This window comes from Anabas testudineus, chromosome 16 (genome assembly GCF_900324465.2).
Source record: "Anabas testudineus chromosome 16, fAnaTes1.2, whole genome shotgun sequence".
In the NCBI taxonomy this organism is placed as follows: Eukaryota; Metazoa; Chordata; class Actinopteri; order Anabantiformes; family Anabantidae; genus Anabas; species Anabas testudineus.
Window position 1 is genome coordinate 5,545,034 of NC_046625.1, and position 27,270 is coordinate 5,572,303.

The window sequence follows — 27,270 nt, forward strand, 5'->3', positions numbered from 1 at the left end:
TCATGTCCTGCTGTCGTAAGTACTCCCAAGCAAAACAAAAGGTCAAAGCAAAGGGTGAGTAATATAGCAGTGAGTGGTATTGTTTTCTTTTTTGTTTATAAAGATTTTTCAGAAGCTACAAAAGGGCTCAACATAATGTACAAAAGCTGTGCGATTAGGGACGCAACTTTGGATTTTTAAAGAACGACAAGAATAATATAGCCAAGCTTATGTTTATGTGTTAGCAATTTTAAAGTCTGGAAATATAATGATTTTTTACATTAATAAGTATCTAAAATATAAAATCTATTAAATGCAGTTTATAACTTTTTAAGCTGTTTGTGTTTCTACCTATTGTGCACCTGTGGCTTTGTTTTACTGTACTTGTACTGGAGATGCAATCCTACTGCATATATGTGCAAATAAAGCACACACAGAGGGTAGAGCAGACACAGACAGGAGCAGGGTATTAACCTTTCTCCTGCTGAGGAGGCAGTAAGTGGGTGCTGATGGCACACTGAGTGGAGAGAGAGAGAGAGCAGAGCCAGAAGGAGGTCAGGATTGAGACAGGAGATGGAAATTTCTATTTGTGGAAACAGTGTTGTCGGATGCTTTGTTAATTATGTGTTTGTCAAGTCTGTCCGTGACATTTGGAAAGTTTTTACCAGCAACTTAAGGGAATATGTGCATAAAACTTCATATCAAGTTCAGTGCTGCATGTTGTTGTCATAAAGGTGAAAATGTGTGTATGAACAGTCTGTGAATGTGTGACCAGGAGTGTTTGGCTTATAGAAAAGACCATCACTGGTTATGCTTAATTCATTAGAGCAACAGTGCAGTGTTGTGAGGCTTCCTAGGATTTTAGCGAGTGTATGATTCAATATCTGGCCTAATGTGGTGACATATCTGTGCAAGAGGCTGAGCCATCCTGCAACAGTAGCAAATGTATTCATCATCTTTGCCAGGGATCAGATAAAATGGCTGTACCAGTAGACGTTTTGACCCTTTATTTTTTCAGGGAAGGCTGACTAAGCACATTAGTTCATTTTCAACAATGACCTGCTGCTAACTCATACACTTTTACTCATACAGAAATAGAAATACACAGTTAAAGTAGCACTATATGTAGTGATGGGACAGAATATCCCATAGCTGATTATATTTATAGGCTACCTGCATTGTGGCAAACACAAAGCTACTATACTCTTATGCTTTGCTTTTTAAATACATGTCTCAGAAGGCTGTCACTAACAAACTAATAACTAATACATAATTTTTATTAAACCTTTCACATTAAACTTAACAAAAAACATAAGAGGTTTTGAAGGGCTGAGTTGGAAATGCTACTTCATTACTGATGCTTATGAGACTTAATAGTCTTAATCTTCTCCCTCAATGCTTTGATTTATAAAAGAAGGATTTGCTGCATACTCAGGGGTCCAAAAATAATGTTCCTCATGTAATGAGCTGGTGAGAAACTGGCAAAATTGCTGTCAGCTCTGTAATATGTGATTTCTGATATAAGATACAAAAACTAATTTCCTTAACTAGTTTGAGTTTATAGATTAATTAACTTTAATCTAAATTACTGTGTCTGAGAGCAGCAAAATCTTTAATTGGACAAGTTGTTCGCAGTAGAAGTTTATTTCCCCAAGACGCCATGTTTTCCCAACTCGTGTGGGGATTTAAAGCTTCTGCTGGAGAACAACCACTTGTCGGTGCAGCACTGCTGCCTCAAATGGAGCCACACCCGAGCTTGGTCAGTGTTCCTCACAGATCACTGCTGCCCTCTTGTGGTGACAATACACACTGTACTATGCAGAGTGTTGCCCAGGCCCCAGGGGAAGCCAGGAAGATTCAGGTACATTGTCATTAGCTATAGGAACCAGATGTTTTACTGATCTGCGTGAAGACAAAAACAGTTTGCTGAGTGATTTATTTGAAACTGGAAATCTACTGTAGTTCATACATAGTAGAAAATGTGCTCAGGATGCACACTTCTCCAAAAAAAACCCCTTGGGTATTTAGCTGTTCGGTACTTGATGCTGCGTGCAAAGAATTCACATGGGACAAATTACACTAGATCATCTGTGTTTAGTGTCATGTAAGTGAATGTGTGTTGGGGATGTGTATGTGCATGACACAACAGACATCTGAACTAACTAAATGTTGCACTGCAGACCCTGGCTAGCATGGACATGATAATGACAATGAAAATGTCTTACCTGTATAGTTTCTGTCGTCTTTGGTAGGCAAGAAGAAAAAGAACAGCTTATTATAGTTCAGTAAATATTAACTAACAGAAATTGATTTTTCTGCTTTAGCATTTCAAAACAGATTCAATGAATATTCAAAGCACATTTTTCCATTACATTATTCAAGCTGAGATCAGGTACAGTAAAGCTTATTGCTGTGATCATTTTCCTCCACTAGATGGCAGGGATGCAACACTGTAGTTGTCCTGGAGAAAAGCACAAACTGTGGGTTTCTGCCAAGCAATAATGCCTGGCAGGAGGTCCCTAGAAGATATTATATAACCCTTTGATATTCTACAAGCATGCAATACACATAGAAAAAACTAATTTCATACAGTTACGTAGTACACACACCAAAGAAAACCATACAGTAGATTGGAGCAGTACTAGAGTACTGTACAGTATTTACACATAGGAGTCAAATGCATAAATCTTCTAGTTAATAGAGATTATACAGGAAGCAGCCTACTCTCAGTTGTCCAGTCCAACTGTGGTGATTTTCTTTCATCCCTTTTGGTACTACCATTCCCATAGCAACTTTACTGGTTGCCATGTCAACTCCAGTGATAACCAGTTTACAATCTTCTTTCTTTCAGTTCTTCTTGTCTCATCTGTGTGTGTGTGTGTGTGTGTGTGTGTGTGTGTGTGTGTGTGTGTGTGTGTGTGTGTGTGTGTGTGTGTGTGTGTGTGTGTGTGTTTGACAAACCTTCTTACACACTTCTGCCAACTGTTGTAACTGGGAACACTCTTGGGTGTCAGTGAATTCACAAATATCCTCTCACAGTCTCAAAACATCATCATTAGGTATTTATCCTGTTTATACATCAGCTTTCCTCTTACCTGCATGTGTCAACACTACAGACTCCTCTTTTGTGGACCACATTCTGATTGGCTGGATCATTTATTGCCTAGCAACTGTGCTTCACCAGTGGGACAGCAGGTGTTAGTAATTATCAGTCATGTTAAACCTCATGTTTCCATTTTTCTGAGGAAGGCAAAGTGTTCTTTATTTGATTATAGTCCATGTTACTGCCAAAAAACAAAAAGTAAATGCGCATTAAATAGCCCAGAAACTTTTCTTTGTTCTACTGCTTTGCTACAGGCAGCTTATAGCAAAATCTCACTTAGTCACATTATGGTTGAGACACTCACAGAGGCAGGTGGGTTTCGGGGCGTCCCATTTGCCCAGTTTAGTGCAATGGCTGATGTTTCTTCCCTCCAGGATGAAGCCGGCGTTGCAGCTGTAATGGAGCACTGTCCCTTCCACTGGTGGTCCGGGAGGTTTCGCCATCACCCGGCCGTTCTCAAGAGACGTCCACACTCGCGGGCACAGCAGCACTGGAAACAAGAAGGAGCACGAGAGAGAGAGAGGGGGACATAGTTATAGGAAGGTAAATGCATAATAACTGGTGAGTGGATTCACAGTTACACAAACATTTGGATTAGTATTGGCTGCAGTGGGCACACAGATCATCTTAACAAGCTAAACATGCTAAGAACAGTTGGTTATTTACACTAAATATTCTGCAGTTATGGTGTCTACCAGCACCTGAGGGAGACGTCAGGCTTTTTAGCTGCCACCCTGCCAGGTGGTGTACAGTGGGATTATTAGCTGTGCTGGAAACAAAACCACAGCAGAGAAAATCAATGATCTGACACGATCCACTATGAGTGTGTAGTTTGTAGTTTGCTTTGACCTAAATTCTACCGTAGCATGTTACCTTGCACAGTAACAATGCATATTTCAGTTCCCATGTTAGCTTTTAGCATAATTAGCACCTAATTAGCATTAGACACGTGGAGGCTGATGACAGTGTCATTACTTCTGCAGATATACGTGTCATTTCAGTTTAAATGATAGATGAAAGGTTTGCAGTTGTGTAGCAAAACAATCAAACACTCAAACCTCAGAGTCAGATTCTAAGATTATTCACCTCTTATAATGATAGAAAAGTGAGTATGCTCTAGTGTTTGTTCTTCAATGTCAGAACAATCAGTATGTAAAGACAGAATATAAATGAGCCACAAAGTATAAAAGTTTTACCTAAGCCAGCGTCTGCGGCTGAGGTTTAAATGAATTCATCCTATGAGATTATTTCTGCCTTCAGCCTCTGCAGCTTTACCTCTGAGACATGTTTGCATATGTTAATGTACTGTCTCCAGGTAGGCAGGCTGTTAGATACATGTGAAAATGTTCTATATCCAACCCAAATACACTACAGACACAATAAAACACAAATATGAAAGAGTTAGAAAGTCTCTGAAAATGTCCAAGGAAGTCTTCTGTGTTAGTTAGCACTGAGAAATAAATGAGGTTTAGCATTTGTCTTCTTGACTTCCTGACAAAATGGCTGAGCTCTTGATTATAATTCTGTTTAGCTGCCGAGTTTGTTGAATCTTCCTTCCAGCGTGTGAGCACATAATAAACTCCAATCTGCAGATTGCAGCTTGCGCTCTTACATAAGCCAGAGAAAACAAAAATCCTGCTTTAGACAAGACACTCTTAGGAAAAATAAATTTCACTGATGTTAAATGTGAACTGAAAGAACAAAAACACATATAACAGGGATTTGATTGGCTCTCTGGCCTTATTCTCTGTATTTGTAGAGGCACTGTAGATGTGATAGGAGTAGAAATTAGACTCAGACTTTACAGTCCAATAAGAAGATTTTCTTTTGCAGCAGCAATATATAGCTTAACCATGCAGGAGCCATAAAACCACTAAAGAATGTAACATAATGTACAAACAGAACAAGCTTCAACCCACACTTCTATGGGGTATTACAGATACATTTACACTTGCATGTACTTTAAATCCGTCCTTTATCAGAAATACACTGACATGTATAATATGTGTGAGGCAAAAATAATCTAATTAGCAATCAACAAAACACAGCAGCATGTTCACAAGTTGTGGTTGGTGACATATGGTCTATAAAGCAAAGAAGATTTTTACTAGACTTGTCAACATTCAACCAAACTGTATGACTAATTAATCAGAGCTCAGTTCAGGTTGGTTAACAGCTCAGGTTCTATATGCAATGTATTTGGCATCTGAGTATTTGTAGTGAAAAAAGCTCAGTATGTTAAGCTATGGTTAATGAAACTCAACAATTCATCCATAATTTTCATATTAAAAGTGTTTTTAATGATTGATGGTGGAAAGAAGAAATCACTGGACATAATTAATCATGAAAATAAAAATCAACAGAGAACAGCGGTGTATAAAATAGAAACTGACTTTGTTGTTAAACTCATTGAATTAGAGCTGTGAAAATAACCATTATACTTCTCATGTGAGCTGATGCTACATGAAATCCCTGCTCTTCCTGGTGACGTGTATGTGTTTTTGCCATACAGTATGTTTTGGGTGAGATGTGGCCAAAAGCTTTAAAGAAGCGAGTTATTATTTTGTCACATACTGTTCAAGGTTTCGCTCTCATTGCTTTTAGCCCCAGCGAGCACCTGTCAGCGAAAAGCTGTAAAAATCCACTGTAAACTACCTGCTCAGCACTAAACAGCAGGCAGACAAAATTAGCAACCTGCTTGGTGAAGAATAAGCACTTGATAGCTAAAGGGATTTCCCTGAGGAGAGAAAAAACCAAACCAAAACTGAGCTAAAGAAGGCTTACACGTATGGAGCACAACTCCAAATAAATGATAGTAGGTAGAAAATAAGAAACACTATGTCCAGTTGAAAGACATATAAGACAAAGATCAGTAAGTTAAAGTAAGTAAGTCAACAATGCAAAGCAGTGAACTGGTTTAATGAAAGCTCTGTCATTTTTATTTTACCATGGAGCTTCATATTACTACTGTAGAAAATAAAAATGACTCCAATCTCAAACCTTCGATAGAAAAAAGTGGGACTGAAGGCTGCTGAGTATTTCACGCTTTCCTCTCAGTGTAGTGTAAATGGGGAAGGTGGCGATGACATGTTGTCAGAACAACTGAGATTTTATTTGATTATAATTGTGGTTTTAATTTGACGCTGATTCAACTGATGATTACACACACACACACACACACACACACACACACACACAATCTTGAAAAGGAAATTTGTGACAAGATCAAAGAGGAGAGGAGTACAAGTAAAAGAAGATAAGAATTAAACCAGAAAGAACTTACAGCATCTGCTGTGCTGCGTCATGTCCGTCCACGTGCCATTGGGTAAGCACTTCCTGACCTTGGGGCCCACAATCACCCGGTTTCCTCTGCAGATGTACTCGATCTCATAATCCACAGGCAGGATCTGCACACTACGGATCTGCAGGAGAAGAGACAGACAGTAATTAAGGAGTGATGGATGCTCTCTCATGCCAGTCAGGGACACACTTTATTCTGTCTCAGTGCAGCAGGCTCCAGAGCCATATGGCTGTGACAATAAATCTTTACCAAGAGGAGCATTTTATGACAATATTGTCTGAATTGATGGGCTGTCACACTCTGAATTACACCTTCTTTCTGGCTGGTAGAGGGAGGAAATAAGCAGGATTGCCAGGTCTTCATATCTTTCCATTTTGTGTTGAGGTGTGTCCGTACAGTATGTGTTTGATTTGTGTGCATAAAATAGGAATGGTGCAATCACATTTAAGAACAATTGAGTGGTTCAGTTGTAGACAGCCTTTTCCTTCTTCAGTTCTTTGAAACTGCATCAATCTCTCTTCTAATTTGGGTTTTGCTGCAGTGAGCTGTAAAGTCCCCCTCCAGAAACTGTGGTACTCAGAATACTGCAGAATGATTTTTGTGCAGACTTTGACACAGCAAGGCTGTTTTTACATTTATCTGCTGAAGAAGTCAAGTTTCTCTGTGCTCACCTTACATCTCAGTGCATACATTCAGAATTTTTCCACACCTCAACCAGTTTGGAAGCCAACTGTGATCCAGTGTTGTGTGGAAACCTCAAACTTCAAGTGCCCATAAACCAAGAATATACTTATATCAAGCAGATGAGCATCATTTACATATTCATACATTGGCAGTTAAATTAAAAGCATTAGTTTGTTAGTATTTAATTTAATGAGTATTATTTTATGTCTTATGAGATAAGACATATAATGATCTGTAAATTAACATCAACATCAAATGTAGTTGATTCTTTAGTGAAAACAGGATTACAAGGAGATTAGATTCAATTTACTTTTACAAATCATTCACTACAGCTTAAAAACTATTTAAATGGAAATAAATACTTAACTGAAGGTCCATTCAGTAGCTTTTTCTCTCTCATTTTACAATGCTAGTGTTAAGGTTTGTTGTCATAGCCGATTTACAGAGCACACAGGCTCACAAACTCATTTACATGCAGGTGCAGGGAAGTAACTTTAGTAGTGAATCTGGCAGATGCAGGCTCACAGGCAGAGGCAAAAAAAAGACACCAAAAAAAGCGTAAGGAGCAGACAGATGTCAAAGTCCAAGGACCAGCTCGAAGATAATGCTGCAACTCTGCTGCTTGGTATGATAGACAATCCAGCAAGGAACATGTGGAGCTGGCAGATTTAAATAATGGAAAAGCCAATGAGGAAACTGGAAACAGGAGTGTGAGTGTGCAGAGACGGTCAGGTGACTGAGAATGGAGGAATGTGTTAGGGCCAGAATCTCAAGAATAGGAAAAATGCTAAATATTAAAAAATAAACAGAGTTAAAACACAAATGATGGAAGTTAATATTTGAACAATGAGTTTTTCATGTCACACTACTGTTTTCAAAGTCACAAATAAACATTTTCAATATCTGTTAAGCTGTTTAAAAAAAAACATTGTTGATGCAGTAGAGTCTGTGATATCCTGATTTACAGCTCCAAATACTGATCAAGCTCCCACACTTCAGCATACTACATTTGCCACAATGCAAGTCAATAGTGTTTTTTCATTAGACTGTCCCTGACTGGGAAACACACATTTTCTTTACGACTCTGTAGCCTCATTTTGTAACACAAGATTTCTATAAACAATTTGTACTCTAGTCCATTTTTAGTCAGAAAACATCACCAGGGAATGTTTTCCCAGACTTGACAAAGTTCCCTTTGGAGCCACACGAGACAATCGTACGACAGTTTTCACATGCTGACTCCTGCTCCGGTGTAAAATCTGAAGAATGTCCCTTTAATTTCAGATTTTCAAACATAACAATGTGTGCTTTGAAGATTTTGTTGAACATTTCTGTTTTATTGATCAGTTCACAGCTGAATGAGACTTGAAAAGATCCAAAGGGCAAAGGTAAAAGGTTGCAGCAGATACTATGACGCAATTTTGTGCATGAGCCATCAGAGCAAGCACTTTGCTCTGTAGCAATTGATGGTGGACGTGACACATGTCAACGTGTAACAAAATGTCCCTTTTTAAATCAATAACAATCAATCAATAACAATCAATAACTAAAAACATTTAGGGAAATTTGCTTGCTGGCTTTCTTGCTGAGAGCTGGATGAGAAAATCTCGATCACCACACTAACATCTGCCTGTTTCCAGTCTTTATGCTAAACTAAACTAACTACGTGCTCCTTCAAATTCCCATTCCTTAAACTCACTAACGTATCTTAAATTTAACTGATAATATATTGTTATATTATTAGCTGAAACATCCCTCATGATCTGTGATAATGCAATGTAATCACTTCATTTTCTCAGACTGACTTCATGTTTTATATTTCCAATTTAATTAGCAGGAAATGCATTTGATACATTAATTGGCAAACACAACTGCTAACTGCTTAATTATTCCTATTACATGTTATCTATTAGTAATATTTTTAATCCCAATGTAGTTTAATGGGCTTAATTTGACAGGTGAGTTTCTGCAGTGTGTAGTAACAGCAGTATCTATACCTGTTCTTGTGTCAGACCTCTGTAGCGGATCCCCCCGTCCCTGGGAGGCCGGATGATAGCACAGCCTGGAAAAAAAAGAAGAATGAGCTAAGAGGGAGAGCTGTATCTCTGGATAATAGATTTATTATAGCAACATGATATATTGCAGATTTAACTGACGCCTTCCACACTGCACAAATTACAGTGCTCCATTCAGGTCACTTAGCAAACTCTCTCAGAGTTACTTCTGTCCATTAATGCATTGTAAACAGACACACACACACAGACAGACATATCTGTGCACACACCCAGTCACAAACACACACAAATTACCTCCAGTTGATGAATTATGTATGGGCACAACAAGAGATGGAAGAGCATAGAGAATAATCAGAAACAATAGTCGTGCCATCTCTGGATCTGAAAGAGAAGGAAGAGAGGTTTTAAGAGAAAAGAGGGAAGTGTGACAGGGAAATTGAGGGTTTTTGAGAAAGAGGAAACACAATACAAGGAAGAAAACGGTAACGGAGAAAATATTCTTACACTACAGTTATTTTGGTTCACTGCTGCATGTCCTTGTAAAAGGGAGGCATCAACGTTTTGGCAAAAAGCGCTCTTTTAAACCTGCATGTCTGTGCACAGAGAGGATGAGCTGCACGATGAGCCCACTTTTGCCTCTCTGCTTCCATTTGTATTTACAGTGCAGACAGCTCAGGTTCAGTTGATCGCCTGCATTACTTCAGTTCAAAGGCCCTGCACACAGAGTTTGATGGCTAATAGTGATGTTTTTGCCATCCATAGAAACATTTTACACCAAAGCAGAGTCAATAATCTTTGGAGTTTTTTCCATATCAGGGTCGAAAACAGTTTCTAGACAACAGACTCAAAAGCTTTCCATTGCAAGGCAGAAAGGTGCTTTCAGGTGTGTTGACAGCATTTCTCAATGATTCACCTCATGCCACTGGCAAGGAAACTTGAGATATATTTAAACAGTACATTACAAATTTAGCATTGCACTCCTGTATCCCTTCGTCAGACTGTTGGACAATAAAAATGAAAAAGGGCTAAATCTAGAATGCAGTATATACACTGTCGATGAGAAATATGATGTTCTTAATTGCATGCATTCTTCTTTATGGCAAAATGTGGTCCCTGCATTACCCAAAATGCAATAGAAGAAGCAACACCTCGTTATGAGATTCCAGTAAAAGCAGTTAATGTAGTCTCAAGTCTCCAAAGGTCTGATGATCTCATTGAAACACTACAACCCCTGATTTTTTTCTTTTTTTGTGATGTGCAGAGTCATGGAGTTCTACTTCAAATAAACAGTAAATATCCAATTAAGTCAATAAACGTCTGGCATGTTAACAAATAGAATATATTGCCTCAGTGTAGTCTATCACAAACTATCACATTAACTTAGCTGCTTAGTGTGTGAAACTGACACTGGCTGTCTAATGTGCAGAGTACCGATAGGTGTGCTATGCTAACTAGTGAAAGTCAAAAGACCCTAGAGTCTCGTGAGCCACAGGCCCTGGAGTGCTGGCAGACTGGGAAACACACACACTTACACAACTGACTGTATTGATGATACAGCTTTATACACGGCTGCTCATTTGCAGTTTTGAAGTATAAATGTTTGGTGGTCACGCATACGCAAACATAAACACGTTCATGTTCTCACACTTAACAAGGCAATAAGGGGGTGGAGGGTGTGTGTGTGTGTGTGTGTGTGTGTGTGTGTGTGTGTGGTGGGTGGGTGGGGGCATAACAAAGCAAAGCACCACAGTGAGTGAGACAGATGGCAGCGAGGCTTGCTGGTGGAAGACAGACAAACTCTGCTGGATACTTCATTAGCATTATCCAGTGTATTTTTAGAGTTCACTGACAAGAGGCATGCAGGAAGTAGACACCACCACAGTGTGTATCTGTGCATGTGTGTGTGTGTGTGTGTGTGTGTGTGTGTGTGTATTGGCAGTGTGGGGAGGAAAGAGGTGAGGCAGTAAAGAGAGAAGGGGGGGAAGAAGGACAGCCCAGCAGGAGTCATTAATATCAGCAATTACACACTGAGCCGGATAAAAGCAAACTATGTGAGTGAGTGTAGCACGGATGAAGCATCCTAACCAGCACAAAGCCAGCTAACTCCATCAGCTCTGTGGCTGCAGTGGCACTGAGCAGACAGGGGGAAGGCGAGCCGTCAACTAGCCTCAAGCTTTAAATGCAATTAAGGCTTCAGCACCACAGACAGCACCTTCACAGCTCCAACACTGCAGCCCTGTGCAACACCTAGTTACAGAAACACCTACAGCCACACAGCCGTTCACTCCAACCTCAAATGCCACTCCTGCACACACACTGCCTACTTCCTCCTGCGTTTTTAATGCCGGAAACAGGGATGAGAAGAGATGATCCGGACCATTACAGCAGCGAAAGACAGCTCACACTTCATGCTGCGGAGCATGTAGTGGCTATTTGCGGGCTCTGAGCAGGTCCACACGGGATACATGCACATAGACTCAAGCTCGATTTTGTGCATGGTTGAGCATGAACTATTGAGACGTGAGGGTCACAGTAAGGGTGCCACCAACCGTGTGTTGCCGGTAGTTACTTATCGGCTGTTGACAAGGGAGTCCGTGATGGCCTGCAGAGGAAGGCCGACCATATTAACGAGCCCGTATCGCTCTCATATGAATAAATGCGTAAAGGAGCGCATAGAATAACATGACATCTGCTTAAACTCAATGCATGTTGTTTTAAAATGTATGAAATCCCATCCTGGTAGCCCTCCTTTCTAAATCGTTGCAGTGTAAGCGCAGGCTGGATAGGGATGGTTTCCTGCAAGAAGGAACTCAAAACAAATCTGGCCTGTGCCCATCGAAAATGTATGGCCCCTTGCATACAAAACGAAGCACGAATTTGGCATCTGTCAAGATTATCTACACTGGAAATGGAGCATCTTCTAAATAAATAAATGTAGTTTAATATTGCGACTTACAGTAATAGTAGCATCTAGCACCCCGAAGCGAGGCTGTAGCATGTGTACTTACTATTAGTTTCGATGCGCTCAGTCAAGATAACAGTACGTCCTCCGGGTGGGATCCGCCAGGGAAAACCCAGTGTCGGATTATTTGGTAAAAATATGCATCTTTGCAACGTTTCTTATGGCTATATTAATATGGCTATAAATGTGCAGGCTGCTCCGCGCGTAAACACAACGTTACAAAAGCAAACCGCATCTCACTCGGGGTGTTTCCATGTGTTGCAGTTGCGCATGGCAAAGGTAAGAAACGACAAAAATCCATACAAAAAATATACATGCACTATATACAAACGCATCCCCATAAACAACGAAACACCGATTCACCACACTCCCCTCCTTTTTTCTCTCTCCCCCCCCCCCCCTACAATCTTGAGCTAGTTCACGACGTCATGATGGAGACGCACCGTGCGTAACATCCCCTCTCTCACGCCTTTATCGGATTTTTTCCCCCTCCTTTCCACGATGAAACGCGCTAAGGTCCAGGCCCACAACAACCAATATCATAATGAATCTTAAAGTGGAGGCGTTGGGTTTATGATAAGCTTGTGGATTTATCCCACCGTGAATAATTGTATCACGACAGGAAGACTAGACATGGATGGAGGTGCAGATATGGCGCTGTGGTATTAACAGAGACTACATTAAGCCTTTTTCTAAAGCCCTTTAGAGCTTAAGTCAACGAAGCAGCAATCAGTCGCTTCTACTACACTGGTCATCTATTAAATCAAAGATCATCGACTTCTACCATCTCTCCTTTTTGTCTTTGCCCCATCCTCTGCATCTCTTCTACCATCTATTCTGACATCAGCATATTTATATATCTGCTAAATAATTGAGGGAAGGCTGGGGAAGACATAACCTCTCCCTGTCTCTCACCATCCCTCTGTCTGTATCTGTAATTTCCCATACAGGAAATTACATAACTCCTAAAAGACATCAAGTAAATGTTAAATATGTGAAACACGAAGGCTAAGTATGATCTTTTTTATTGATTACAGGTGTAACGATGCATAAACTGGAAACAATTAAGGACATTCTGACTAATTCACTAGTGCCACTGAATAGTGAAACTAATTGAAGAGACTGGAGACAGGTGAGAAGGGATTCAGACAAACTGCACCAATAATGATTTAAATACACACAGTGAAATGTGAGTATCAGAACATCTGCACAACAAAATTGTCAAATATTCAAATCAGCAGCACATGTAACTGTACATGTTCAATATTTTCCAGCTTTGTAATAATTACATACATTTACAAGTCATTTCTTGACTTCATTGTTTTTCATCATACATTTTGATAATCAAAGTACAATATCATAAAAGATATTACACATCACATCAAACAAAAAAAACAAAACAAAAACAATCATAGATCTTCAAGTCTCATCAGAAAACGGGACTGGGCCAGTCAGATTACTGTTTTTCTGTTGTTTTTATTAATCATAAAAGGGCACGTTATTTCATTTGTTCTAATGAGAACTACAAATGAGTTTACCACTGTGTATTACTCATGCTAAATATGTTACTTGTTCTGTGTCAAGACACAATTCAAATAACACAGGCAATTAAAAAAAAAAGGCAAAAGGGCAAATGCATCTGCTTCCAACAAAATCCATTTATACAAATGTAAACAATATCTAAATAATACACATTTCAGCAAAGGCTTTTGCATCAAGACATAAAAAAGAAAACTGAGCTTCATCATTTTAGGTATATTATGCCAGCGTTTGTTTCAGAGTGTAGCCCTGAATATGTGTCATAAATATCTGTTTAAATAGTTAACCAGGAGTGCATGCTGTCGGAGTGGAAACAGTCAAACTCTATTCCATTCGCTCCATTTATCACATCGGGAATTTTCAAAAAACGCATTCTTTCGTGCCAAAAGTGACAAAATCACAAATTGTTGTAAAAGGAAAAGGAAATAAATATAAGAAATGTGAATTTTAAGCTTTCACTCTGCACTGACAGAATCGTTTTTGTCATTTTTTCCCTACTAACTAACTTGATGATGGTGTATGACAACGTGGATGTGACTGTGAATAGAGAAACCGTGCGACCCTCTACCTTGAAGCAATTGATGATTAGATTCGACGTGACTGCAGGGGAAAACAATGGAGGGTTTAGTTTTCACCAGTCTTACCAAATTAGATCAACAATTAGACTGGGAAACTAAAAAATGATGCTTTTCTAAATATGTCTGTTGGAGCAGGGCTTTTTTTACTGTTCCTTCATGCTCAAGGAACAAATTCTACCCAGAACCTCTCAGGGGGAGTGAATACAGTATACATGTCCTGGAGGGATGTAAGCACTGTAGATTCCAGTAGTGTTCTAACTAGGCTGCAGTGTCAGCTTTAGAATAATGTGTTGTCAGTCATCATAAATGTGCTTATTTACACAAGTATCATCCACCTATCGTGACAGTCCAGTTTTACATTTGCAGCTAATTCAGTGTGTACTCATACTTTGGTTGGCATCTATCTAGGGATTTATACTAACTCACATTTTGTTTTTGCAGTATTAATAGCAGCCTCACAAACTGAAACTTCTGTGGTGCTGCTTGTAAAAGTTCTGCTGTCGCTCTTTAGCAGTTGTTTCCGTCAGCTTGTCTCTTCTATCCATCACTCCAACTTTGTCTTTCTCCACTTCATCCCCAGTTACACTCCCAACATCGCTGAGGTCCCCGAGGTGCTCGATGGAGTCATATTTCTCCAAGTCGGAGGCGATGGTCTGCAAGCTGAAGACCGATAGGGAATCTGACCCCGCCCGCTCCCTCGCCTTTTCATTCTCCTTCTCCCTGTATTTCTCCACCAGGTTAATGGCTGCATCCACTCGATCCTTCCCCGTCACACCACCGCCGCAGGCTCCACCTTCTTCCTGAACTTGGATATCAGACTCAGCTCCAACCGGGGGACTCCGCCCGCTACAGACAGTGTGGCGCCCTCCCTCGACCGGGTCCCTCCCTCTCTGAGCGTGGATCTGCTCACTGATTTGCTCCAGGTTACGCAGGGCGATGGAGTAGCTGGTCTTCACTTTAGCCACATGTTGTTCAAGCTGCAACACTTTCGCCTTGCGCTCCTGGAGTCACACAGAGGGCACAGATACTTCCATCATTAATTTTAACATTGATTTTATGCCAAACAAGCGAATAACCCACCAGTGACCTCAAGTAAATCTATAAAACACAGAATATATTACAGTATTTTTTGCCAAGTCAGCAGTATATTTACAACTCAACTACATAAACACAACTGAATTTTCCTTATGAGACTGGGAGATTAGGTAAAGAGTACAGCACTGCATCTCTTTAAGGTTTCACATACAGATAATAGTGGACTCCAATCACCAATCAGATCACAATCACAACTGTCTACCGCAATAATAAAACAACCAGATGGATTTATTGGCTGATTGGTGTATGTGTATTTGGATTACCTCCAGGATGTGATTGAATTGGGCTTTGAGCTCAAAGTAAGGTTTGGATTTCAGGATGACTCTCTTGAGGGACTTCTGCAGCATCTGAACCCGAGCCTCAGCTTCCTGACAGGCGTGTGTGACGCGCATGTGCTCCCTCTCACTGCGGAGTCGCTCTTCCTCAGCTTCGTTCACCTGTGAATTACACAGTTCACAGTTATGTCAGGCTACCAATCGTGACCCACTAACAGTTTGTGTCCAAGGTTTCTAAATGTCAAGATCAATAATCTTTTCACTCACACAAAAAGAATGGTTAAGAGTTTCAATAAAGAACAAGTAAGCGTAATAGTATTGATACAAATCATAACGATTATCTTACAACCTACAACCTCTTTACCTTGGCAGTAGCGTGGTTCAGCATCTCCTGCCAGGTGGGATCCAGGGTGTTCTTGCCATCAGCCATCAGTCCCTGCTCTGCCACATAAACCATCTCCCTGGCAGCTGTGTGCATAGAAACAGCTCTCTCATAGCTCAGAGCTGCCTTCTGGGTCTCCTGCTGTGCCTACAGAGAGAAGACAAACATTTTATAGCCAAGAGACATGAAATATGCCAAGGACATGACCGCTGGTTGTGTTAAATCTAACTGCACTCAGATCTCAGTCAGTCAAACGATTCTTGTAAATCATAGCTTTTTGATTTAAATTACTTGAAATTTGATTAAATTAATCATCGGACTAATTAAAAGCAAGTAAAGAAAAGCAATACAGCAAATTGTCTTTGAAATACTTTTCTGTAAAGTTATTAACTGGTCACAGTCGCAGTACTTCATGAGTATCTTTCATTTTGTCTTCTGTAAATAAAGAGACTTCTTGTCATTGAGTGTGACCCACCACTGTCATCATTACTCAACAAATAACATTTTTTTTTTTTTTTCAAAGCATGGTGGAAAATTACATTTGGTGCAAAATGTGATTGTCAAGATCTTCTGTATGCCAGGGCTTAATAACAGAGAGTGTAGCTCATGGACAACAACCGTGGAAATGGAGAACTCACACAGAGAAAAACCTCAGAAAATCAGAGATAATAACCAGTGCTTTGAAATATACTTCTGCTTTTGGTGGATCAACTCTCAGTTCCCTTGCTTGCTGGCCACATGTTGCATTGTCCCTGGACAAGACACTGAACCCCGACCCTTGGCGCCTTAAATGCAGCTGCCTGCCCACCAGAATTTTGACTTTAGGGCGTTCAGCCACAACTGTTCTTACTGTACCTTGGCAAATATAGGAATCAGGAGTGGGACTAGAAAGTTAAAATAAGTACCTGATATATTGTTTTGTATTGGTTGTTTTATTACATGGCTCATAAATTAGTTAGGCTATAATGTCAACAGTAGGTTTGAGTGATACTCTACAATGCAGCAGACATCCTTTACAAAGCTAAAGCTATAAAAGTGATACAGTAGGACCAGGCTGTACTCAATCAGAGAATAAACTGCATTCCTATTTCTGGTTAGGAAAGCTTGTCATTTCACATCATAATTAATTATTAATTTATTTAATTTGCAAAAAGACCAATATATCTGTATAATGTAAAAATGATACAGTTTGTGGGACATCATCCAGTCCCGGCAAAAGTAGTAGTAATAGTGGTTTTGGGTATAGTTCAGTCGACAGGAAGCCTTCCACAAGCTGGCCAATCACAGCACAGTGGAGCTTTACAGACACATCAAACAAGCTTTTTTAGGCTCAAGACCGGAGAAACTGTTGCATTATAACATGTATTCATGTACTTTCTAACTTGAAACAGTGGAGCAGAATGAAATAAAAACAGATATAATTATTATAATTATAGATATAATACGGCCAGTTTACATGTCAACTTACTTATAAGAACAATATTTTAAACATATGGGACATATTTTTAGACAAACAGGCTGTTTTTGTGTACCTCCTTTGCAAGGCGACGAGCTTCATAGTACGGTCTGGCTTTCTCTATGCAGCTGCCAAGCTGAGAGCTCTGAGCATTCAGCTTCCTGGCAGACTCTGTGAGGATCTTCCGGTACCCTGATCTGGCATCCTGGATGCAGGAAAATGACAAGATTAGAGTTACCTGTAATGGAACGGCTGATTAGATTTTAGAAGGCGTATGGCTAGAAGTGAGCCATCACTTCAGACTATCAGCACAAATGCATATTCCATTTTAGCATTTTCAGATCTTAGCAGGAATTGAAAACAAGATTATCATATTGATTAGCACCTTCTGGGTAGAATAATAAAATATTTAGAAAGAGACACACACTGTATTGAAGTATTCCCAGGGTGGTAGTAAAAGTTTTTTCTTCACATCTCTCATTAGATTTGTCAAAAACCAATGTATTATATCTAATGTTATAATTTAATCATTTTCAGAGTTTAAACAAACCTCATTAATTGGGCGAACTGTCCAATATATATAAGAATGTGCATTTTTTACTTACATCCAACTGCAGCTCTAGTCTGTTGATTTCTGCACTGGCTTCATTGAGGTGCTCCAACTCTTCCTGTAGGAAAAGAAAATGTAATGCTTCAGGCTCTTACTAACAAGTACAAAAAAAACCTTTTCCAAGCCTTCCTGCTGTGCTCTAAATATGAGGAAATTAGAATAAACTAAATAGTGTTCTTTCAGGAGAATCATAAACAGTCTGGGTGAAATTAGCACTGGTTTGTATTATATAATTTCAAGTTTCACGAGTGTAATAATAATGAAAGTGAAGCAAAAATAGGAATGAAATGTAAACAAGTAAGATATTCTGCACCGTAAAGGCTCATTAGTGATATTTTGTACCAGCTGAGAGGATAATCAGTTTTGATCTGTAAACAAGATTTGTGCAGATTAAAGCACATTTTGTGAAATTACCTCAAAATACAGGCAAAGCCATTATTAGGATGTTTTAATTCCAGCACACAGGTACTTTATGTGTTAGGATTAACCAAGAGTGATCCAATAAAATCCACCCATTTGATTTGTGTTTTATTTTTTCCACATATGGCCAAATGTTCAAAACATAACGATGACAGAGAAAAAAATATAGATTGAACACAAAATTAAATATATCAGATATACAACAGAGATAATACAAACCACAAGTACCAGCATTTTTTGTATATAATTAAAGTATTGTACAAGATAATGCACTTTGTTAAAACAACTAAAACAACTAAGTACCACACTGGTCCACCCCAAATCAAGTTCATCTTTGCATTTATTGTTATTTAAAGCCAAGCACAAGGTGGTGCATTGCAGAACAAAAGTACACTCACTTCTAGCCTAAGACAATATCTAATTAAGAAAAATGTAAAAACAATAAAAATGTGCTTAGAACCACAATAAATTAAGCATATGACTAGAGTGTAGGTGAAAAGTAATGCCAGTTTTTGTGCAGGTTAAAACAACAGGTATATATTGTGCAATTTGTCATACTTATGTATGTGTATTAGGGATGTTACAGGTGATGAGGAGTCCGATCACCTGGGGGGAGAAAACTCTTGCAGAATCTGGCAGTTCTGGTTTGTATAGTACAGCACTTTTCCCCAGAAGGAAGAAAATTGCTTTGCCTCTGCCTCACTACAGTTTTAACATGCAGATAAACTGATAAACATTCCACCATATCTCCTCTTTTCCTGTCTTTGAATGACAAAGGCTTTGACTGTTCCTAGTTCTCTCTAATAGATTTTTACACCTCTTAATAGCTTGATGTCTGGCCAGATGTGTCAGGTTGTCCATGTTCCAGAGCTTCTGTAGTGACTTGTTTAAAAAATAAGTAGGTGCAAAACAACCACAAGGAGACAAAGAAGAGATACAAAAAGTCTAAAACATGTCCACCGTCCACTTGATGGATGGATTAAGCAGATTTTTTTGGCTAAAGTCTGAATTTACAACTAATATCACCATTGATGACTGGCAAGAGAACAAATTTAGGCCCTATATGGAAGAAATGTAATATCTCCCAAGGCTCCTTGTCACGTAAACTGAATCCAACAGGGCTTTAAGACTTTTCAAAATGAGAGGGCCTTCTGGACCATTTTTATTTAATAAAACAAACCTTGTTCATAGACATGCATGGCCTGTATCAAGTGGAATAACTTATTTTCAGTCATTTTAAGATTTGAGTCTCTAATTTAAAAACACATAGTAGGCTTATGTGTTTCCAGTCATACCATAATGTATTGTTGTGTTACATTTGACTATTTTTTGCAGTAAACATTTATTTTTATTGTAATGTTTCAGAATTTATGCGAGTTTTTGGACCCTATTGAAAAACATAATTTATCTCGTGGGTTTGTCCCAATAAAAAGAAATAGGACAGCAGTCACGCACTAAAACGTGGCAGATTAATATGTCAATTTAACCTGGTAGATCACTAACGATCGTATCAAACAATGGCTGCTTCTCATACCTGGATCCTGGGGTCCAATTCCTCCTCGTAGGGACTGTGTAGCTGCTCTCCCAGGATTTTTTGTTTTTCGCTTTCGCCTTCCTCGCAGGTGTCCTTGAGCGGCGTGTCTTGTATTGATCCATGAGTTTCGGTAGATTTGCCCCCCTCATCCTCACCGGGAACAACCTCTCTCCAGTCCCCTGCATCTGACTCCCCGGATCCAGCGGGGCTCTCCCGCAAGTCGCCTGGCTCCATTCCAGTCCAGACAGTTTCGCTAGCAGCAGCGTTAGCTAAGCTCGTTCAACAACAGGCGCGATGGCTCGTTTGCCAACCTACAGACGCAGTCTAGTTAAAAACAATGAAAACTTGGAGCAGGAGGAAAGTGGAAAATACTCCCAGCGATGACGACTGTTGTGCAGTTTGCAATCTGCCATATCGGTCTTATTTCACAACGAAAAACGAACCCGCTGAAGCTAGCTTAGCCTGCAGCCTAGGTGGCTAACAGGCTAACGGACTCAATAAGAATACAGCGTTAACTAACGGTTGCGTCACAGCAAACAGGTGATATAAAAAGTCTATCGAGCGATTAAAGGTAAAATGAGACCCACTAATATGTCCCACCATCACATTTATTGTTTCCTCCATTTCTTACCGGCTCTTCATTATTTTAGCTTGGCTAGCTAGCTAGCGGTTTCGGTCTCACATCATCATCAAGTGTAGTAAACAAACGATCGCTAGCTAAAATATGCGGTGCATCGTTTGGACCCGGAAGGCTCCCGTAGACACAACCACCGCAATCACTGAGCTCACTAGTGTCGCGGATGCTGTGGTGAATCAGGCTGTTAGACTTCGTCATCATGGACTAGTGCAAACCTGCACAAACACTTTGTGATACGCTGTTACTGGGGAGGGAATATCGTACTTTGGAGGTGTGTGGTGCTCCATGGGAAACACTGCAGGGCCTCTTTTATTGTTTGCAAGCTATAACTTGTAACACACTAGATACCATGAACTCAAATATTGTTCTGTAGAACTCTAACTGAATTCAGAAACTAATTAAAAAAGCAAAACTCTGTATTGTTTTTAATTCAAAGAAATATACAGTCACACAAGCATTGTAGTTTGACAGGTAACAAACCTTCCAGGAGTACAACTTTAGAGAATCATGAAACACAATTATTTGTGATTAGAAATTTAAGAACTGATTTTCAGAGGAGACAAAAACAAATCAGACAATTACACTGCAGTTGTGCCCAGTCACCAACACCATAATCAACCATACACATATTATGATTTCACATTTGTACCAGACAAAGATAATTTATTTACCAGAAATTTCAAATAATTTAAACAAAAGTGGCAAACTAGGAAATTGCATTGGAGGCATTAATGAATGTCATGTGCACAAGTATTATCATATAAAAATAGATCTCTGGTGAATTACAGCAGATTTGTCTAACAAACTGTTTAGGCTGTGTAGTACAATTTAAGACTTTGGAATAATAAGAAGAACCTGAGTAGCATTGGCAAAGACCCCTACACCAATAATTTTAACAATCATTCTTATCAAGGATTATAAACTAGTTCATAACATTCAAATAGAAATCTCAAGGACGTCAGCAATCTTATCAAGGATTATAAACTAGAGTTAGAACGTTAGAACATTCAGATAGAACGTCAGTCTTTGGTCTAGAACAACATTTAGATCTTACAAAAACAGAACTGCACATACAGTAGGCTTTCTACTGGATTAACTCCAGGTGGGATCATACTGGGTCCATCCAGGAGGAGGGGCTAAGTAAATTCTTTTTCCTCTTGACAAGAAACTGACAGTTCCTCTGTATCCTGTCCTTGGAACCCCAGACTTCAAGTCATCCATGATGCCCAAATTTTTGGCCAGTAGTTTAAAACTGTTCTTACTTGAGTATTGAAGGCGGAAGGGCCCAGGTCCTTTGAGCTGTCCCTGTGTCACTTCCTCATATGTAACCACAGGAGCACTGTAAACTTCCTTGATAAAATTTTCTCTGTACGTCTCCTCCTTCAAGTAACTCAGGTCTAATTTGGTGAAAGGCACAAATTCAGTATTCAGTTTAATGTAGCGCAGGTACTTGTCATAAAACTGACCCAGGCTCACGCCTTGACGGCCAAAAGTCAAAGTTCGCGAGATCTCTGGGCGGATGCAGGCACGGTTGCGGCGCTGCTCTGGTTGACGCATCCAGTCATCCCAGAACGAAGCTGGCCATTTTGGCTCCAACTCTTCCCACACCTCCCTGAGGAGCATCCACCCCAGACCAGGAAAGAAGTCTGTCCGGTAGAGCAGGTTGGCTTTGCCAGGATCCACGTAGCCATCCCTGCCGTTGTCATTCCAGGCTGACACACACCACAAACTAGGGTCGGATTTTAGGAGTGGCAGCATGGCTCTGAAGTACTCAAAGAAGTCTGGCGCCACCTAGAGCAGGAGATGAATAATTCAGTTTAAGTTCACATAACTACTGTAACTTAAATTCAAGTGTTTTAAGGATACAACTAATCAGCTGTAAAACATCAATAACCTATCATCGAATATAAATACCTCCAGATCATCCTCCACAATCACAACTGAGGAATGAGAGTGCGTCTTGAACACTTGGTTGAGAGCCCAATGGTAATGCCTGGAGATTTTGTAGTAACCCTGAAACTTCTTGTGCTCTGGTCTCACAGCAATATCTGACAAATCGGGCTGTTTCAGATGAGTTACTTGATTTCCGTAAGAACGAATCACCTCAGCAGTGTCAGCATGTCCACAGTCCTGACTCACTATGATTGGGTAAAGCTGTGCTGAAGGCCGGTGCTGCAGTAGTTTGTCCAAGCAGCGCCTCACCGTGACCCTGTTGCAGGCGATAACCAGGATAGGAATGACAGGCTGAGCGGGGGCAACAACCTTTGGCTTGTTTTTGTTTGAAGACCGTGACTGATGATTTAGGATCTGGATCAAGAGTTCTTTCTGTATCTCCAGCTCGTTTTCGATGGTGTTCGTTATCTGGATCACATCTTCCACCAAATCCTTATTAGTCCTTGAAACCACTTCCCCCTGGTCTCCACTAGGCGTGGGTCTGCCCCACAGCAGAAGTACCAGTATGGCATTCCAGGTGATAAAAAGGAACGTACCACAAAGGATGAGGGAACCTCTCTTGCGGTGCATGGCCCAGAAAATCAAAGAGAGGGAGGGGGGCTCAGGAAGACGGGGTCCGAATAGAAAAGTGTGTTCTTGTTACAGACAATGGAAATGGGATATGGGAAGGGCAGCCCACAAGTGCATGATCAAAGTTTTGGAGTCACCCTTGGCTGGCTCGCTGTGTAGTTACTAAAATTATGACAGCACAATATGCAAAGTGAAGGTGAGAACGGATGATATAGGGCTCATGCTATAGTATAGTTGTGGCAGATCCCCAAGTTTCAATATCCTCTTCCATCTGAAATAAAAAGAAAATGTGTATAAATACGTAACAGATGAATTAGTCATTTAAAATAGTACAGTCAAATTTTGTACATTTCATAAACTAACTTTTAATATTTCTAGCCACTGAAAGATAAGAATGTCCTATAACTTCGTTGTTATATTTGATACTAAACTAAATATCCTGGGTGCATGGCTTTTAATTTTCTCACCAAATCATTATTTTGTCTAGTTCGTGGTAAAAAAAGTGACAAAAAATCCCAAGCATAGCCTAAAGTTGCAATAAAACAAAGGTGAAAAACGAGCATGAAATCCTGCCATTTTAGAAGCTGGAAACAAAATGTGTAGATCATTTCTCACAAGGTTGGCTCTAAAAAAAACAAAGACTCGGGCGATTAATAAACTATTAAACATGTTTAGTTTGTTTTTGGAGTTTGTTTGTTTTTCGGATCGACTCGGTGGATTAATTGGTAACGTTAAAGCTGCTGGCAGCTGGAGATTTTATAAAAGAGAACAGCAGCAGTAACTGCAAACAGGAAACATGAGAAGTTTGGGTTCATTTCCATTTTTTTTTTTTTTTTTTTTAACGAAGTTTATCGGAACTCGAGTGATGATTCACCACACGGTTTGGTCGATTTTATCTTACCACATGTGGCTGCCTCGCAAAAAAAAGAAGCAAGAACAACGTTTATTTAGGCTAAAAAACAACTCTAAACAGGGATTTTCGGCCTACCTGCTGCTCGTCAGACAGGTTAAACTCGACACACTGTCAATACTGTACCTTGAGGAGGAGCGTCTTTAAATTAGCCCTTACCCCGACAGTGGGACCACTTGTTTCTGGCTGTGAACATCTCTTCCTCCGTTTCTCCGATGACAGCCGGCAAAGTTACACGACAGGAGCCGGCGTAAAAGTGCTCTCCTGTTAGTTTCCCTGCTAAAAGCAACTTAACGCCCCTTTAGTTTCTCTTCTTTCTCACAAGACTGGAAGAGGAGGAGGAGAGAAATCCAGTAACACGACGACTTCCTGTGTACGAGCAGCCACCGGAAGTCCCGCCCTCGCTGTCACCTAGAAATGACCCAACACTTTGACACAGTCTCTGTGGAGCTCATTAAAACCAGCAGAGTCTGACTTCACACACTGTAACTTCGACAGATGGTAGTGAGAATAAAGAAAGAAAGAAAAAACTAGGTCATGTGAATTGTTTGTTTATGTACCTGTCTGAACAATCTCTCTTTGGCTGCAGATCTGTGCATGTGTGTCATTTGCAGTGGTTTCAAAGAAAAAGGCAAATGCTGTTTTTGCATCTTTCTTTTCTTTTTTTCATAAGTGGTGTCTGGCTTAATATTATGGGTAGTAATAAGTGGGACACATACATTTATATACCGCTCAACCAAAGTAACAATTGTGTTATGTCTGAATATCCAGTGAACAATATGACTGCCGTAAAATCTACTCTATTGAGTCTGTAAATAAAATGCAGAGACATTAATGATTTATCAATTTATTTGACATAAGAGTTACAGTGTCAAAACAAAAAGAGGAAGGAACATCACAACTGCTGACAACTTGTAATAGACTTCATTTAAATTTCCATTTTAAGAAATTTGATTCTGGGCACACTTCTGTGAAAAAAAACAAACTGTACTACCATTATTTCCAACTACCCACTGGGAGGACTGAAGTTGTCCTTTCTTACTAAAACCTCAAATAAATTCCCTTAAAGACCAGTTGCCCTCATATGCCACTGGGTTGTTTATTGCAAAAGTCAAGTGAAAGTCAATAAATAAAGTTAGATTACAGTGTGTGTTTTGGTGCCGAGGCCTTGGACTGTCCCTCAGTCAGGTCTGTCCTCTGTGATCTTTTGTCCACAGCCCGAGGTGCCCTTGGAGGAGGCGAGTTCAGTGGAACTGTGTTCATTTGCCTGAAAGAGGAAATGATTCCAGTGTATAGTAACTGGCATATGCTGGGATATAAACTACCGTAAATCATGTTTTTTTTTGTTTAGTCTCACCTGCAGGACATTGTGTTTAAAGCTTTTCTCATCTTGTAGGCACAGCACCTGTGACGCACCACTGGGGCTGTTATTAGTACTCCACATCATTTCTGACACCAGAGCAGTCAAAGATATGCAGGTGCTCTTCAGCGTTTTCATTAAATGTCCTGCATGTTCCATCCAACGTGGGGACGTTATGGACACTTTCAAAACGCCACATGGAAAAACTCTAGCTTCCTGAACAACAGCTAAGTTACAGATATGTCCGGCATACTTTTCGCAGTTAATCATGTGAATTACTTTAAAGCATCTGTCTACTCCAGGCAGCTTAAATATCAGCCCGCGCGTCAGCTGACGCACCAGCACGCTTTGGGCGCATGGGTGCGCGTGTCCTGTGGATGGCGAAGGCTTTGGATAAATGAAGTCATTGATTCCTCTAAAATCTTTTTCTCTCAACATATTACCATCTACCCGGGCTGACTTATACACCACAGTCAGTTTTCGTCCCACCACAACACGATCTTCTCGAAGAAAAGCCTCCCACGCTGACGTCTGGCTTGACCGGGTGCGCTCCGTTGGCGAGTCGCGCAGCGCCCCAGCGGCCAGTCCGAGGCTGCACCCCGTAGCGACAGGCCGCTTGTTCGATGGGCTTCTGGTCCAGATAGTTCCCGGGCACCGGAGAACAGCAGACAAGGCAGCAGTGGATGGAGTGGAAGCCATAGGGGTCGACTATGTCCACAACAAACTGTTCCTGTTTTGGAAACTTTCTATTCTATTCTATTGTTCAGCCTCTATCCAAGGAGCCACATAGTAACGCTTAAAGGCAGATTTGCATAAGGGGTGGATAAGAGGAGGGGAACTTTTCTGGTCAGGTCTTCCCGACCATATTTGCCTCGACAGTCCTGGAGTTGCTCAGAGGGGTGTGTCTTGAGACAACATGGAAAAAAGTAGTAACTGGCCTGACCCACTGTAAAACACTGTGTAACATTAACAAGCCATGCATTCGACATTAAGTAAAAGTAAAACCTAATTATCAGCCACGTGAGCTGTGAAAAACTGATGCAATGAATGGAAATACTCCACTGGTCAAACTGGACTAAAACAAGGCCAAACTGAGGCCACATCCTCTACATTTGGCAGGTGTGAAGGGTTTGGAAACGTTTCAACTTGTAAATATTACATTTTGTTGGAAATTACATGTGCAAATAGACCAGGATAACAATCTCTGACTACATTTTAAATGTAAGTTTCCTGCTTCAGCACCTCAGAGGGGTGGGTGTGAATGGTCTCAATATATTTTGGGGAGTAAAACCAAACATTGTAAAATACGCATCAGCTCATACATCACCGTCCTCCACATGGTGTCATGTTTGCATTCTTTTCATTTCATTATCTGTAAAAGGGGCAACTAGTTTGTCAAGTTTCTAACCAAGTAGAAAAACAAGACAAGTTTATTTTTAAGTCCCATCTGTGAGTTGTGACCTCACAATTTCTAAAAGCATGGCCACAACTAATTTAGGAAACTAATTTACTAATTACTTGAATGCAGATGTATTAGTCCATAATGATCCTGTTATTTTCTTCCATGTTTAAAGACACCTGGTGGACATTCAAATGTAGCGTAGGACTGTGGTAAAGAGGTCGATTCACAGAGCTGATTTTGTCTTGTGTCCCTGCTGCAGTGTTTGTTTTGGACTTTCATGATTTGCTTGTCAGATGTTTTTTCTGTCCCAAAGAGCTGCATGGTATGTTGCAAGTGATGACAAAGCTCATCTCATTATCAAAACTCACTGGAGGAGAAAGGTAAAGACATTTGGTCAAACAGGTTTGTCCACCTCAAGGCAGAAAGACACAGCCAAGGAGAAATTCTGTGGCTAAGACACCCTTTTAACTGGTTTGTTAACACCACTAGAGGGTATCAGGGGTCT

At 40.2% G+C, this 27,270-nt stretch overlaps 4 protein-coding genes across 6 annotated transcripts in view; all 4 read right to left on the reverse strand.

The window, feature by feature from the left end:
- gabbr1a (gamma-aminobutyric acid (GABA) B receptor, 1a) overlaps nucleotides 1-12,429 on the reverse strand; it is a 56,805-nt gene extending 44,376 nt beyond the window's left edge. For 2 of the 3 annotated variants that reach the window (XM_026372014.1, XM_026372012.1), the window contains exons 1-6: nucleotides 12,091-12,429; nucleotides 9,377-9,463; nucleotides 9,065-9,129; nucleotides 6,366-6,504; nucleotides 3,387-3,572; nucleotides 2,205-2,222 (exon numbers count right to left, since the gene is read on the reverse strand). In XM_026372014.1, the coding sequence (XP_026227799.1) occupies nucleotides 2,205-2,222; nucleotides 3,387-3,572; nucleotides 6,366-6,504; nucleotides 9,065-9,129; nucleotides 9,377-9,455 (487 nt within the window). In that variant the 5' untranslated portion in view covers nucleotides 9,456-9,463; nucleotides 12,091-12,429. The remainder of the gene's footprint in view (nucleotides 1-2,204; nucleotides 2,223-3,386; nucleotides 3,573-6,365; nucleotides 6,505-9,064; nucleotides 9,130-9,376; nucleotides 9,464-12,090) is intronic. The other variant, XM_026372013.1, reaches the window with a different exon arrangement.
- Nucleotides 12,430-13,053: 624 nt separating this feature from the next.
- sh3bp5la (SH3-binding domain protein 5-like, a) lies at nucleotides 13,054-20,167 on the reverse strand. The gene is made up of 6 exons (XM_026371598.1): nucleotides 19,934-20,167; nucleotides 17,975-18,037; nucleotides 17,446-17,574; nucleotides 15,896-16,060; nucleotides 15,520-15,693; nucleotides 13,054-15,162 (listed from the first exon to the last, which is right to left on the reverse strand). The coding sequence occupies exons 1-6, from the start codon at nucleotides 20,165-20,167 to the stop codon at nucleotides 14,617-14,619; spliced, it is 1,311 nt and encodes a 436-aa protein (XP_026227383.1). The 3' UTR covers nucleotides 13,054-14,616.
- Nucleotides 20,168-20,968: 801 nt separating this feature from the next.
- mgat1a (alpha-1,3-mannosyl-glycoprotein 2-beta-N-acetylglucosaminyltransferase a) lies at nucleotides 20,969-24,367 on the reverse strand. The gene is made up of 3 exons (XM_026371600.1): nucleotides 24,163-24,367; nucleotides 22,485-23,364; nucleotides 20,969-22,361 (listed from the first exon to the last, which is right to left on the reverse strand). Exons 2-3 carry the CDS (start codon nucleotides 23,091-23,093, stop codon nucleotides 21,663-21,665), a joined length of 1,308 nt encoding a protein of 435 aa, XP_026227385.1. The 5' UTR covers nucleotides 23,094-23,364; nucleotides 24,163-24,367; the 3' UTR covers nucleotides 20,969-21,662.
- A 467-nt stretch (nucleotides 24,368-24,834) lies between these two features.
- LOC113170438 lies at nucleotides 24,835-27,242 on the reverse strand. Its single transcript, XM_026372541.1, has 2 exons — nucleotides 25,361-27,242; nucleotides 24,835-25,270 (listed from the first exon to the last, which is right to left on the reverse strand). The coding sequence occupies exons 1-2, from the start codon at nucleotides 26,060-26,062 to the stop codon at nucleotides 25,184-25,186; spliced, it is 789 nt and encodes a 262-aa protein (XP_026228326.1). The 5' UTR covers nucleotides 26,063-27,242; the 3' UTR covers nucleotides 24,835-25,183.
- Between the last annotated feature and the right edge of the window lie 28 nt (nucleotides 27,243-27,270).